The sequence below is a fragment of the Rhinolophus sinicus genome, chromosome 15 (assembly GCF_057876585.1).
Source record: "Rhinolophus sinicus isolate RSI-liver-muscle chromosome 15, RSI-T2T, whole genome shotgun sequence".
Classification (NCBI taxonomy): Eukaryota; Metazoa; Chordata; class Mammalia; order Chiroptera; family Rhinolophidae; genus Rhinolophus; species Rhinolophus sinicus.
The window spans coordinates 33528172-33543478 of record NC_142515.1 but is presented as its reverse complement, the minus strand read 5'-3'; the positions used below and the strand labels follow the sequence as shown (position 1 = coordinate 33543478).

The following is a 15307-nucleotide window of genomic DNA, read 5'->3' as shown; positions in this document are numbered from 1 at the left end:
GAATGCATTATGAACTTCACTATGGCTTTCAGTGTGAAGAAAATAGTCTCGGTTGTGACATTGGGCAGGTCACCTCACTTTTTGAGGCCTTAGCTGAAGTCTGAACTGGTGATCTCTGTGCTCTGCAAATCTGAGATTCTGTGCTTCCAAATTCCTGGAATCCCACATTGGGATTCCGCCTCATAACAGGCACCGACCTGTGGTGGCTGAGTTACTTAGTAGTTTGACTTTATGTTTTGGATCACTTTCAATGCATTCAAAGAGCAATTATCACTATGCAAGAGCGGAAACTGCAAGTGCCTTTACGTTAAAGATAACATATGGTGGCTACAGAAACAACGGCAAGTTATTGCAGAGTATTAAGCACAGCAGATGGAAAAGTGTTGTTATAACCTTGACAGTTGACCCTAGGACTTCTAGATAAGTTATATAGCTCTATGTGAAGAAGCAAAGAACATCTGGGCAAAAGGATAGCATTGTTATCTGTTGGCATTGTTAAATGATTCAGAAACTAATAAAAGGGTATCATAAATAGTCTCAGTCATTCAGCCAAGACTTAGGTAGAAACTGTAAGGGAAAAGCCACTTTCTTCTCTCAATAAATTTGGGATACTCCATCTAACTATTCACAGATACACACTATTATCCTGACTATCTCCTAACAACATTCCCCACTAATGTGCTCCACAGTCTAGAGCTAGCTTACCTTTCCAGATTCCTCTCTCACCCACTCCCTGACTCTGTCTGACCTCATAACTCAGTGTTATTTCATGACTCCATGAGAAATTCCAAGGCCAATTGAAATGTCTTTTTCTCTTCAAAGCTTTCCAAATGCTCCCAAGTAAAACGTGGTGCTCCCTCCTCCAAATTCCCACATTTATTTATGCCCAGGTGACAGCACTGATGGGCATCTGACTTATGTTATGATGACTTGTCTGTCTGTCTGCCTCCTGTCCTAATCATCCCACTAGCCTATAAGACCCTTGAAGATAGGGATGTGTGCCTTATTCATCATAAATACTGCAAGTACACATTTTCATGCCTAACATTTAGGAAAGTTTATTGAGCTAAAAGCCAGGTGGCAACTAATCAGTAGATGAATTTCTCATAATAGGAGAATCAGTCGTATTATATCAACCCATATAATAAAGTTTACCGAGGAGTTTTTAGTGTCCTTACTTTAAACCCAAACAAGTAACTCTAATGCTACCAATTTCAAGTTCTCCAATATGCCAATAATGGAGTTTTTACAAGAGGTATAATATTACTCTACTTCTTATCTTTTAACTACATTATTAAAGCTTTTTTCTATGTCAGACACAGACCTAGAGATTTGGATGTACAATCTCATTTAATCTTCAAACCACCCTATGAGTTATTATTGTTCCCATTTTCAAATAGAATAGTTGAGGTATATGTAGATAAGTTACTTTCCACAGGCCTCAGCGTTAACTGGCAGGGCTGGGATTTGAATCCAAGTCCTAAAACCTACACCTCAAACCTGAACGCCTCACCACCATGCTGTTTTCCACTCAGCTAACCCTAGTATCTGCACTGGGGGGGTCACAGCCTCAGTGTTTCTCTTCACCCCTCATTGCTTTCAATTTACTGTTCCTTTTACTCATATAGAACATTTCACTTAGGTGTTTCATAATTCTACCTGGCAGAACCTCACCACCTTTATTAACACTTATTATCAACAGTCTAAGGACTCACTTTGTCCTTCAGTTCTAGAGAGAAGAAAACTGAGACACAGAGCAGCTATGTAACTTACCCAAAGTAACAGAACTAAGAAGGATGAGAGCCCAGAGTGAACCCAAGACATTTGACTCCAGCACTCAGGGGCTATTTATCTACTTCCTTAGGGCATTTCTGCATCATTTGGAGCTCCACACGTAAAGGTGTCTCGTATTGTTACCCACCCAGTCAATTCCCAGTCAGGCCAATTGCAGCAACGAAAATCACATGTGAATGCCAATGCCTTCTTTTCAAAGAAAACAAACTCCGCATGTTTTCTTATGTATAAAAAGATGCTAAAATCAGTGCCATGCTATAATTTTAACTCATCTGCTTCCTTTAAGTGGCCTCAGTTCTGCTTTCAAAACTAATTAGGAAAACACAGGTAAATAATCTCAAATTCATATTCATTTGCCTGGTTGATCAGATTGTTTTTTCATTTTACCAAGAGATAATTGTTCACCATCATAGAAGTTACACATATCAGATCTTGATCTAGTCGTCTGCACTAACATTTTTTGTCTTTATATCCTATGCCAGATGCTGTGCTGAACTTTTTCACCCAGCTCCCTCCTTTATATTAATGTAATCCCTTTATTAGCCTTGTTTTATAGGTGAGGAACTAAAGTCTGAGAGGCTGAGCTCCTTGGTCCTAGAGCCCATGGCTGGAGGGAACTCAGATGTGTCTGGACTCTTAACTCAATTTATTCTCAGCCTCTACTGCCACTATTCTAGTCTTTTCCCCACCCCCACCCTTGGAATTAAGGAAAGTTATCCAGACAGAATTTTTTTTTTTTTTTTAAAGTTAATAGTAGAATACCTGATAAGGCCCAGTTCATCTCCATTCAAATCTACCATTTTCAAGACAGTCATTTCCTTGTCTGTATTTGAAGAATACCTAGTCACCAAAATAAAGAAATTTGGTCAGTTTTATGTTAGAGCCTAGCCCCCATGTATGACAAACAATAGACGTTGGCACAGAAACAAAATCCAACACGCCTCTCAGTAAGCGGGGCTCCCTGATGTACTGTTGTCCTGCAAATTGCATCCTGGACCTCCTTCCTCAGCTAAAGAAATGGTTTGCAGCTGTGATTGGAGTGAAGGGCATTAGGTGAGCTAGCTGACCTAATTTTTATGTAATATATGCAATATTACATAACACGTATTTCTTAGAAAAAGGATCTCTCTTTGAAGTTTCTACTCAGATCAAATTTTAATGGACTCTCTTAAAAATAGCAGGGAATATGCAAAATCAAAAACATTCATCACCTGCAATTTAAAGTGTGTTTTTATGTTCTTTCAAGGGACATCAGATTATGTTTTCTAAAAATCAACTCTTGAAAGCTATTGAACAATATGCAGACAAATGTAAAATGTCAAGTAGTCAGCTTGAACTGAGATACTATTTTACTCGGCTCATCACTTAAAAAAAAACACAAAAAAACAAAATAGTCATCTCTCTTAGTTGTTCCATTCAATTATTCTAGGTTTATTTTTTCTTTGTCATTCCAGTTTTTTTTATTATTATTATTCTTTTATCTCCTCTCTCTCACCACATTCTTCTGGACTAAGATGATTATTTCTAAATAACATAATAAAGAGAGCTATTCATTAATTTAACAAATACTTGTTATGCACAATTTTATCTCTATTTTACAGATGAAGAAACTGGGAGCCAATAAATTAAGATAAGTAAATCACGTATTATCATCAACATACACATCCTAAAGGTCACACAACTAGGAAGTGATAAAGCTAAGATGAGACCACAATTGTATCAGATTCCAAAACCTGAGTCCTTCAAATATTCACACTGACTCCCACAGCCCTCAAAGTAGGAAGATACATTCACAGGTTCGTGTGTGTTTCAATGTTAATTTTTTTATTACTTAAAAATAAAAATAAACACATATTTAATAAAAAAAATAAACATGTCTTAGATTATAAACATGTCTTTAAATTATTTTAGTTTTAATACCTTTTTTTTTTTAGGATCTTACCATAGTCAAATAACAACTCTGGTCTTAGATTCTATAGCCGTTTCCTAAAGGAAACATGATTACATTTTGATAATTCCCCCTCACCTTGCTCTCTCTGACTGTGGATTCTGAAGGTAGGAAAAGGGGCTTCGGTTGATCTGTGCACCATCCACGTTTCCTTTATTGATAAAGAGTTTGCCTGGTTTCAAATTTGTGTGCGCTACCTCAATGCTCTGTGGGTTAAAAAGCAAAAAGAGTTGTAAAGTTTGAAATCCTGGTGGGATAGTGACTTAGTAAATATACACAGAAGAGACCCTTGGACAATGTCCTTTGCCTCCAACCTGTTCCCACTATGGGATGAAAGCTGGAGAACCCCAGGTCTGGCTGATGTGTGTCATTCTGGAGGTAAGCAGACATGACCTTCAAGGTTGAGACAGAGAAAGTGCTATGTATAGAGAAGCACAGTGCGATTAGCACCTGAGGCCCTCAGGACTGCTGAGTCAGGCGCGATCTGCCATTTCAGATGGCTGGAATGGAAGACTTGACTCTTACAACACTGGGACAGAATTTGTTAATATGTAGGTATTTCCACCCTTCCTATGCGCTCCATCCCAGCACCTTCTAAGGCAGACTTTTTCAAACTTTGAGAAGCACAGTAGGCAACACAGTTTTCATCATAACTTAATACACATCAACATACATATTCTAAAACAAAAGTGTACAAAACCAATTGTATCCTTAATACGGGAAGGTTGGAATGTTTGTAATTACTTTTGGTTCCTTGACGGGTTTCTTTTCATGTGACTTTGTGCAGAGCACAGACCATGTGGAGCCCTGCAATTTAAAAGGGTTACATACAAAATGTGTTCTGTCTCTTTAGATGACTGCATGAGGCTTCCTGCCGTAGCACCCTCCTCTCCCAATCAGTCAGTGCCTCAAGCTTAACAGCCCACAGCTCAGGACCGGAAGCTACCAGTGAGTCAGGAAGGGAAACGAGAGGTAGGTGGTAAGACTGTGCTCAGACCAAGACCCTACAGGGACCGTCTCAAGAGCACACGAAGCCACTCCTAAAACACTACGAGCCGTGGTAAAGAACAGCTGCCTCTGGGGTTCTTTGCCTACCTTCATGATGCCAGTGACCATGTGCTCAAAAGTCCGATTGCTAAATCCTTCACTGGCAATTACAAATACAGTATACTGGAAAAATCCTGCTGGCCCTGAGTGTGTGTGAATGCCACTCAGGATAACATTGTCTCTTCTGTACAGGGAGCCATATTTACTCTGAAGTCTCTTCAGGACCTTCAAGAAAGAAAGAAAAAAAAACTGGACTAAGAAGAGGAATAACATAGGAGTTTCGCGTGAGAAAAGGCTCTGATTAATCTAATCACCGATCCATATCAATGACATTCCTGTCAAGTGGCCCTTCACCATATGTATCATCACAGTATATCTATAGTAGATAAATAGTTTATATAGTAGAGATAGCTTGAGCGTATCATCATAGTAACAACAACAATTGCAATAGCTAACATTTTATAGATTCTTGCAAAGTGCAAGCACGCACAATGCCAGGAATTGCACACATTATGTCATTCAAAAGCTTTGTAACAACCCCAAGAGATATTTTTAACCCTATCTTTTAGCTGAGAACATTGAGGTGCACAGAAGTGATTTGCCTACTGATCTAATGACACAGCCTGAATCCAGATCCAAGTCCCTCCAACTATAAGATCCAGTGCTCTTACCCATTCATCATTCCATGCAGAGCATTAATATTCGGGCACTCTTCTAAGCATTAGGAATATATGAAGTTCCTACACTGAGAAGTTTTTATTCTAATGAGGGAGGAAAATAATAAGCAAATAAACATGTAATATTATATAGTGATAAATGCTATGAAGCAAAATATTGCTGAGTAAAGAAAAAGAGCATGATGGGTGTTAGTGAGGAAAGACCTTTCCAAAGATTTTACCTTTCACCAGAGGTTTAAATGAAGAGAGCAAGCTGGTCACTCAATACCTGGGGGGAAAGCATCCTGGAACAGTGAACAGACAGTGCAAAGGCCTCTTTACTCAACTGCCTAACTTCCGAAAATGAAGAACTCAATATTCCCTGCCACAGATCATTACACTTATTGGTCTCAGAAAAGCCAGCACTATGACCTAAGGACACCCCAGCAATCCTGTGGAGAGGCCCATGTGGAAAGGAACCATCTTGTCAGCACTAAGTTGTTAGCCACGTGGGTGAGAAGCCTCAGTCAAGCCTTCAAACAACTGCAGCCCAGCCCACACTGAGTTCAACCTCATGACACAGAAGTAATGATACGTGACTTCTGTTCTAACATAAGTTAGAATTACCCAACCCAGCCTCTCCGGCTTTCCTGACCCACAGAAATCCTGAGTAGTGATACAGGATTATTGTTGCATTCTGTCACTGAGCTTTCTGGAGAGGCTCGTTGTACAGCAATACATGAATAACACAAAGAGACTCAGTAAATGTTCATTGAATTAATTACTCAATGCACATCCAAATGCATGATTATTATCTTTGTGTGATACATACACATCAAGGAAACAACAGAAAGAAAATTAGTGATGTTGCTGAGTACCTGTTTCTGATTATGCTGTAATCAGCGGCAATCTGAAATTTGGTATCATTGCGCTTCTTTGTGAAAGACACTGACATTTTTATGTCAAAAATCATTAAAATCAGCAAAAGCGTCAAACCCAAGCCAGCTTTCCTCAATGTAATATATTGTCACCTAATACTAGGAGCAATGATAAAGGCTCATTTATGGCACAGATGACAAATACTCTTTCTGTCATGCACTCAGTCCTATTAATGGTAGTTGCTCTCAGGAGTAGTGTGTTCAGATGGATTCTGAATCCAAATCTGGGCTTAACGAAAAAGAGTGACTTTTTTGATTAGCAGTGCTATCTGCCTTGAGCATGGCATAGGCAGTGGTATGCTGATAAACTGTCTCTTTGAAGAAAAAAGAAAGCCCTCCTTTGTATTGTTTGCCAATTTCTACGGTATGAATACTTCCACCATAGTCAATTTCGAGGTACCAAAAATTTAATAACCAGCTTAACAGCACGTGGACTTAATAATCAAGTCCATGTGCTGAAGCAATCTTGTGACACCAAGCAACTGTGGAAAGGGAACATGATATAATCTGAGTAACATCGTTCTGACAAAGTAACCCACATTCTCCACCTCAATAAGTTTCCATATTCCTTCTGTTTGATCCTAACTCCAGCCCCAACTTTTCATCACTCTTACATATTCTTCCACACAGTAGCTACTGAACTCATGGAGAAGACATATCTGTAAGGAGATGGGGGAACAGTCAATGAAGGGAAACCATGAAAGCTTAACTAAGGTCAAAGGCTAATATTCTTACAATTCTGTAGCCCAAACCAGAAGGTAGTGAAAAAAAGAATGGTGGGTCAACTTTTAAGCTCCCCTAACCTTACCCCATTTTTATTCATAAAAAATTATAGTGTTAGGATTTTAGAATTAAGTCTATTTATTCAGGCTTATTCAAGAAGCAAGGCCTTAAAAAGAGAGAAATTATGAATATTCAATTTTAAAACAAAAGAAAAGGATTCTCAACAGCTCACAGAAATTTTATACTAAACTGCTGTCTCTAATTTAAAATTAGAAACATGGGACTTCCAGGGAAAACAAGAGAAATATAAATTAAAAACTCAATCATCTAATACCAATGCCTGCAAATAGCCATTATAAATAGCATGTTTTCTACTTCATGAAAAGAGGGGTATTTTAATATAGAGCAAAGAATTTACATTAATGTCTACAGCTCACTTCTTTGTCTTCTGTTTCCATTTCATTTCCTATGACTGACACTCTTGGGAATATGACAGAGAGATTTGGAAAGTAATTCTGTTTTCTTGCCCTGCCTCACTGCTCAGAGATCATCCTTAATCTTTATTCCATGCTGGAAATTTTATCAATCTTAAATCTGAGACTGAGAACCTGCTTAAAACCAGGTGTTACAAGTAAGCTTAACGGTACTTGTTTAGCTACATTTATTTTTCACACCTTCCCTTGGGATCACTAAGTGGGTTCATTTAAAGGCCTTCCTGCTGGGTCTCAGGTTGCGTGAGGAAGCAAAACTAGGACGAGACGGTTAAATGGTGCCCACTATTAACTACAACCCAACAAATCAAACCCTTCTCTCTTCCACACTCCACCCCCAAAGTCTACCTTTTGACTCTCCTATTTCTATTAATGACACCACCATTTCCCAATCAGAACCATCTTTGATTCCTCAGGAAAACAGTATAGTGCAGTAGTAATGGACATGAGCTCTTGCCACCAAGATGCCTATGATTGAATCCCAGCTCTGACAGTCTTAACTGAGTAAACTTGGACAAGTTACTTGATCCTCTCGGTTTCCCAATCTGTCAAATGACATAATAATATTACGTCCCTCATACAGTCATTTGGAGGATTAAGTTAATTAATGTATAAATATGTATATTAATTATATATATAGAACAGTGCCTGACTTATCATGGAAACTATGTTAAGTGTTAGTTCTTATGTCTATTCATCCTCAAATCTCATTAGCATTTAATTTGACCTCTTACCACCATGTAGTCTCACTGCTACCCTACTGGTTTAAGATTTTTGTGCCAGGCTCACATAACATAGGGGAAACTGCCAGGCAAAGTTAAAATCCTTCCTGCAACCCTAGCTGTCCTTTCTGGCTCTTTCAGCTGTCCAACACCCTCCAAAACTCCCCTGTTTGAAATGCCTAGTGTGATTAGTGTTTTCCAACTGAACTCTCACCAATGGAGTAATGTTAATTTAAAGAATCTGCCAATTTGTGTCCTCACCTCTAGTTCTAGTCTATTGCAAACCACCTCAAATGTCACTGTCTAATTAATCATTCTAACTCAAAAGTTTTCTAAGAATCCCCATCACCTACAGAATTAAAAACAATCTAACATGCCAGGACCTCTACAATTATGACCAACACACTTTCCAGGTACATCTCCAATTACATGCCTAGGTGTGTCCTAATAGAACTAATCTCTGTCCCTTGAGAGAAGCGTCTGCATTCCTCCCTTGTGCTTCTTCTGTGTTCATGCTGTCCCCTCCATTTGATAGCTCTCCTTCCCAATGTTAATCACGTAAAATTCTGCCCATCCAAGTGTCACTTCCACTTTGAAAATTTCCATTCCCTGAATCCCCATGTGGTGGTTTTAAAATACTGTGTGGATTTTATACTCCTTTGATACTCCTGCCTTTAAGAAGTAAAGCTTAGCTTTGTTCTCCCTGAGTGTGAAATAGGCTTAGTGATTTGTTTCCAATGAATAGAACAGGGTGAAAGTGATGGTGTGCGACTTCTGAGCCTGAGTTAGGAAAGGTACTGTGGCTTCTTCCCTGCTCCTTCTCCTGAGTTTCTCACTCTGAGGGAAGCCAGCTGCTCTGTCACAAGGATATGAACAGTGGAGAAATGAGGACTTCTGCCAACAGCCATATGGGTGAATCTTCTTGGAAGTGGATCTTCCAGCCCCAGTCACGCCTTCAGATGACTGCTGTCTTTGCCAACATCTTGATTTCCAGATAACCTAAGCCAGAACTGCCTAGCTAAACCAGGCTTGAGTTCTTGACCCACAGAATGTGTGAGGTAATGAATGCTTGTTGTTTGAAGTCACTATACTTTGGGACTGTTTGTTACTCAGTAATAGATAACTAATTCACCACTATGCTTTTATTTCAGCGAATTATAGTTACTTGCACATTTCTGTTACAGTCCTTTCTCCTACCCCCCAGCTATGTAGTGAGCTCATAGGGGACATGGATTATAACTCGCTTAGCTGTGTGTCCCCTGAAATGACTGGCAAAGTAGGTTATCAATGCATTTATTTTTCCTCCAAGATAATAGAAAAATGTCACTTTTAAGAATGTGGGCTCTCGGACCAGGTATACATGTGTTCAGAACCAAGCTTTACCATTTGCTAATTGTGTAAATTTGGAAAAGTCAATCACCTTCTTTACGACTCAGTTTCCTTATCCATAAAATGGAGATCACAATAGACCCACATCAGTTTTGCTGTAGTGTACGGGTGAGGAAAATACTTCCTCCCCAGCTCCTCATTTTTCATAAATGGAAGAGTCTTCCATTCCACTCTCGAAGAGCAAGTGAGATTGGAGAAATACTTTTAAGCCCTCGTGTCACCCTTCTCACTGGTCCATGCATACAGTGGAGTATAACATTTAAAATTCTGCCCATTCAAGTGTCACTTCCACTTTGAAAATATCTATTTCCAAAGTGTTTAAAAGGTGAAATTATTGATAGAACATGACACTGACTGATGGACATTTAATGGTCACTGTTCTGTGTACTCATCTCTTTTCTTTTCCACATTCATGAATATGCAAGAAGACATTAAGGAAGCATATTCTCTTTCTGTGACCTGATCCTATGCAGAAAATATAACTAGGTCGGGGCCTAGGAATTGGCTTAGAGAGATAGACTTGGAAGTCCATATCTATCACTCTATTTCTCCCTTCCCCATCTCTCTCTCTCTCTCTCCTCTCTCTCTCTCTTTCTCTCTCTCTCTCTCTCTCTCTCTCTCTCTCTCTCTCTCTCTCTCTCCCTTACAAGTATCATGTAGCCCAGGACACCCACCCCATCTATGCACCTTTCTGCTAAGCTCAACTTGACCCACAGGTGAGTAACAAGATCTAAATTTAGAGAAAATCATAAAAGAGCCTGCCATATTCTACAATACAGTTTAAAGATTAAGACAGCTGACATATTCTTTTAAATTTTTATTATGGAAAATTTCAAACACATACAAAAAATCATCAGTGTCATATAATGAAACCCCCATGGGCTATTACCCATCTTCAACAATTTATGGCCAACCTCATTTCAGTGTTGCATTTTAATTCTCATCTGGTTCCTTGCATCTATTCTCAATTGTCTAAAAACTTCAGGGAAGGGTTACTGATTAATTGGCACTCTCAGAATTCTAACAAGGAAGAAGACTAAATGAAAGAATGGATTTGAAAGTCACCTGGAACATAATAAGCTACAAGAAAATTAGCATTAGTAATGATGATAAGCCACCAGCAGAATTGAAAGAAAATTTTGACTAAGATGCCTTAGAATGGAAAAATGAGGCTGTTCACCTCATATGAATGTCTGCTATATTGGCAAGAGCTTATAACGTGGAGGGTAGTAGAAACTTACTGTATGAGAAACGCGGAGGGCTTAGTTACAGTCACAATTACCCAGAGAATTTTCTTTTCAATCATGTCATTTCTTTCTCACGTGAATTTCTTACCTCCAGCCTCATTCGTTGGGATACCATCCCTATGTCGATGCTGACAAACACCATTCGATTTGACCCATCGGGTTCTGCCAGGACGAAAGCACGACTGAACAACCTGGTAAGAAGGCCCCGTGCGTTCTGGCCCTTTTTGCCGTAGCCCATCTAAAGAGGAAGAGAGAATCAGAACCACTCTGTCTCACACCACTGCTGCCAGAAAGCAGGCTCAACCATTGAAGTAGAGACTGCTTAGGAAAGACAAAGACAAACAATGCTGGTGACACCATAGCCTTGAATGAGATACGTGTTTTCAAGAGTAAAGCCAACATCATAAAAGAGGTTTCACTCTTTTTGGTAGAAACATGTAAAGGCAAAGTCATGATCAGCATGGCAGAAGCTGAGCTATGGTTGAGGAAAGAGCTGATCTGGCTCAGAACTTCATCACTACACTAGACCTTTCGGTGCTTCTCAGTTCTTTGAAACAAAACCTTTTCTCCCGCTAAGGTACTACACAATAAAATAGTTCCCCTGACATCCGCTTTGCCCAGAAACATCCTGAAGATTGAAGGCTCCCTCATTTTGATTGTTGATGTATGCCGCCCCTCTTTTTTTTCTGAAGAAAATGGTTTCTTTATGAATAAGTAATCTTTACTGAAAGTACTTCACCCTGGCTTTTCCTACGTTGTCCCTCCCTAAGGCAAATCAGAACAAATACACCTATTCCAAGCCCCTCTCTCACCGTTAAAGTATACCCACGTCTTCAGAATGCTCCCTCTACTGCTTGCTCATGTGAGTCTTTATTGAAAGTTCACATTCCAGAGTTGCTCTTCAAAACAGACAGCAGGGAAGATAGTTGGCCCTTGAACAATTCAGGTTTGAACTGTGCGAGTCCACTTATACATGGATTTTTTTTTTCAATAAATACAGTCAGCCTTTCCCATCCACAGGTTTTACGACCACAGATTCAATCAACTGTGGATCGAAAATAGTGATCAAAAATAGTATTTTCACATTTCCAACCACAGATCAAAAATACTGTTTTGATAAATCTGTGGATGTGAAGTGCCGACTATAGTTAAGTCTTAGGGGAATCAAAAGTTACACGTGGATTTTGGACTGCGGGGGAGTCAGGACCCCTAACCCTCATATTGCTCAAGGGTCAATTGTAATTCCTAGAATCTAAAGATTATTTGGTAGGAGGGAGACAAACCCATCAGACAATCTCATGCTCTGGTTTCCCAGGGAAGGGTCGATATAAATGGTATGACTGCCATCAAAGCCAAGAAGTAGCAGCCAAGAGGCCATACATAAAACATTGAAGGGTTTTACTTGGCTTACATTGTGTTGGCCCACGTTAGGTTTCCTGTTTTAACTACTAGAGTTGCCTACATTTTCTAGTTGAGAGATTTAAATCCTCAAATCTTCAATCCAGAGATTTTTCTGGTTTCTCTTGAAAAAACTGTCATATACAGCAACCCTGAGTCCACATTATTACAGGCAACAATCAGCTAGAGCTGTGCCCTTTCTAGTTGTACCATAGTCCTCCTGTCCCCAAATTGAGGGCTCACTAGATATGCATCATCTTTCACTGGCCTACTTCCGTCATTTGTGGTACCTGCACAACCCTATCTCCTAGAGTTGTTTGAACAATAAATATGTTAATGCATGTTAAAAATTTAGAGCAATGGCTGGATGACAGCTTTAGTTTTATTTACATATTTAAACATCTTACATATACATTTTACTTGTTTGTTTGTTTCCACTGCAGACAACAGCACTGTCACTTCATAAAAAACAGCCACCAGTCTTTACAAGAGAGCTGTGGTTGACTGAAAGTTCCTTTCTTCCTCATAACACAATATTCATAGTTTTAGACAGCAGTAAAGTGAATAGAAAAGTGAGAAGATGATGATGCAATAATCAGGAATAAATGCATAATGAAAAATAATAAAAATTTTTGTTTCACAGCCTCTTTGAGGAGCCCATGATTTACCTACCAAGTTGATATCTGCTACTTGTCCTGTGCAGTCAGCTCGCCCAACACCAATATGGTAGCCAGTGAAGTTCGTAAACAGAGTAGGCGCCGGGGTACTAGTCACTGGGGTACTAGTTACTGGGGTACTAGTCACTGGGGTACTAGTCATTGCGGTACTAGTCCCCTTGGTGACTGTGGGGCCCTGGGTAGCTGGCAAACCTGAATCTAAAAAGAGAAGAAGATATTTGAGAAACAATAATTCAGCCTACTTATTTGTCAGCGTGAATTAGAACACATAGGTTCAGGTTCCCATGGAAAAAAAATCTTTGTATACTCTCTTATATGTAAGATATATGATGATAATTATCTCAGGAACTTGTTTTATATCAGTCTTCAGGAGGATCATTTTCTTGAGCTGGAGATGTTTCAGCCGAACAATCAGGCCTCCATCAAATGTCGTTCAGCTCCTTATCACAAGCCATTCCTTGTCAAACCGGTTTCCCTTCATTCACTCACCCTGCTTGTCTGCACCAGCCCAGTAAATCAGATGCCAGGTTCCTGGCACACAACCTACTAAATCCAACCTCTGGGTATTTATTTCTACCCTTCTCTCTATCGTCCTTACCCCTTTCTGCTCCACCAACCAGTCTCCACTACCCACTTCCGAGCTGGTTCATTTTCATCAGACTCAAATCCAGCTCAACCCTTCATTTCTAGTCCCAGCTGCCTCTACCCTGCTCTGATCCCCGTCAATCTTCTCAAGACTTTTATTCTTTTTTAAAAGATTTTTATTCTTAACACATCCTAGGTCATTATACATTTGTTGACACTGTTCTTCTTTTGTTAGTGATTCTGATATCACCATACATGTGTGTGTGGGTGTGTGTGTATGTATTTATATATTACACAAATAGCAGGGAGGTATTGATTCAGAGGATAGGTGCCAGAAACAAACAATCTGGGTTGGAAAACTGAATTTACCAATTACTAGCAGAAAAATCATTTAGGCTGCTTCACCCCAATTTCCTTATCCATAAAATGATAATAATACCCTATCTCCTAGAGTTGTTTTGAACAACAAATATGTTAATGCATATTAAAAATTTAGAGCAATGGATGGCTTATAGCTTTGGTTTTATTTACATATTTAAACATCTTACATATACATTTTATTTGTTTGTTTGTTTCCACTGCAGACAACAGTCAGGGGTGGCCAAGGCAGCAAACGTCAGTGTCACAGGGATTCGTGGTGAGAAAGTACTTAGGCAAGAGATTAACAACTAACGAATTCTGGGATTATGGAGCTCAAAAACACTTAGTGGTCACCTCACCTAGTAGCTTCAGTTTTACATATGAGAATACGAAAGCCCAGAGAAGTCACTTAACTAAGATTTCATGGAAAGCATATGAATACCCAGGTGCCCAAACCAGATCCTCCAAGTCAGAACCTGATAATCTTTCAACTACATTCCAGATGGAGTTAGAATCCATGTGTTCTCATCCCCAAGCTCACATTTTCAACAAGGCATCAAGTATTGCAAGGAAGGAAGCATGCACCTTTGCTAGTACCTCACTGATAACCAATGTAGGAACATGATGCCAACCAAAGCAAAACCTAGTCACATAGCCCAGGGTAAGCTCTTCGGAATCTCAGAGTCTCAGCTGCACATCTGTAAAATGGCACTAAGACTAGCACCTACCTTCACAGACATTTTATGAGAATTAAATGAGAGAATTATGTAGACTCCTGACTGCAGTGCTTGCCACATAGTGACCCTTCAATAAACAACGGGCGTTACGTAATTACTGATAACCTCTCTCAACCTCTGGATTCTCTCATTTTAAGAGCTAAAACTAAGTATGCCCTATAGATCCTTTTATTTCTAGCAGTCCAATACCCTGCTCTGCCCACTGGCACAGAGGATCTCTGGTCCTCTGTGTTTACAGAAAATTCAAAGCACAGGGACATGGCAGAGAATACACTGGAAAAGAAAAAAGGCCACAAAAGAGAAAACTGAGGTGAAAAAAAAAAATGCTGTCTCCTTCTCCACTTGGCCTGAGACCAGCCCTCCCTTTACTTTGGTTAAAGCACTCAATCTCCACTGTCTTCTCTATTCATTTAACAGGTATACAACCTAACACCAAAGTAGAGGCTTCTTATAGTTTTCAAAAACGAAATTCATTTTTAACATTAAAAAAAAAATTAAGAGGTGTTTAAACATCCCAATTTCTAGCATCTCTGGAAAACTCGCGCGGTCTGGGTCCATATGCTATCATAACCACAAACAGCTGGCACTATGGAAG

At 39.4% G+C, this 15307-nt stretch overlaps 1 protein-coding gene across 2 annotated transcripts in view; it reads right to left on the bottom strand.

The window, feature by feature from the left end:
• Positions 1–15307, bottom strand: part of ASAH2 (N-acylsphingosine amidohydrolase 2) — an 89172-nt gene that overhangs the window by 50190 nt on the left and 23675 nt on the right. For both annotated transcript variants that reach the window (XM_019738657.3, XM_074339435.2), the window contains exons 4-8: positions 13026–13228; positions 11044–11193; positions 4838–5014; positions 3821–3948; positions 2557–2634 (exon numbers count right to left, since the gene is read on the bottom strand). In XM_019738657.3, coding sequence (XP_019594216.3) covers positions 2557–2634; positions 3821–3948; positions 4838–5014; positions 11044–11193; positions 13026–13228 — 736 coding nt within the window. The remainder of the gene's footprint in view (positions 1–2556; positions 2635–3820; positions 3949–4837; positions 5015–11043; positions 11194–13025; positions 13229–15307) is intronic.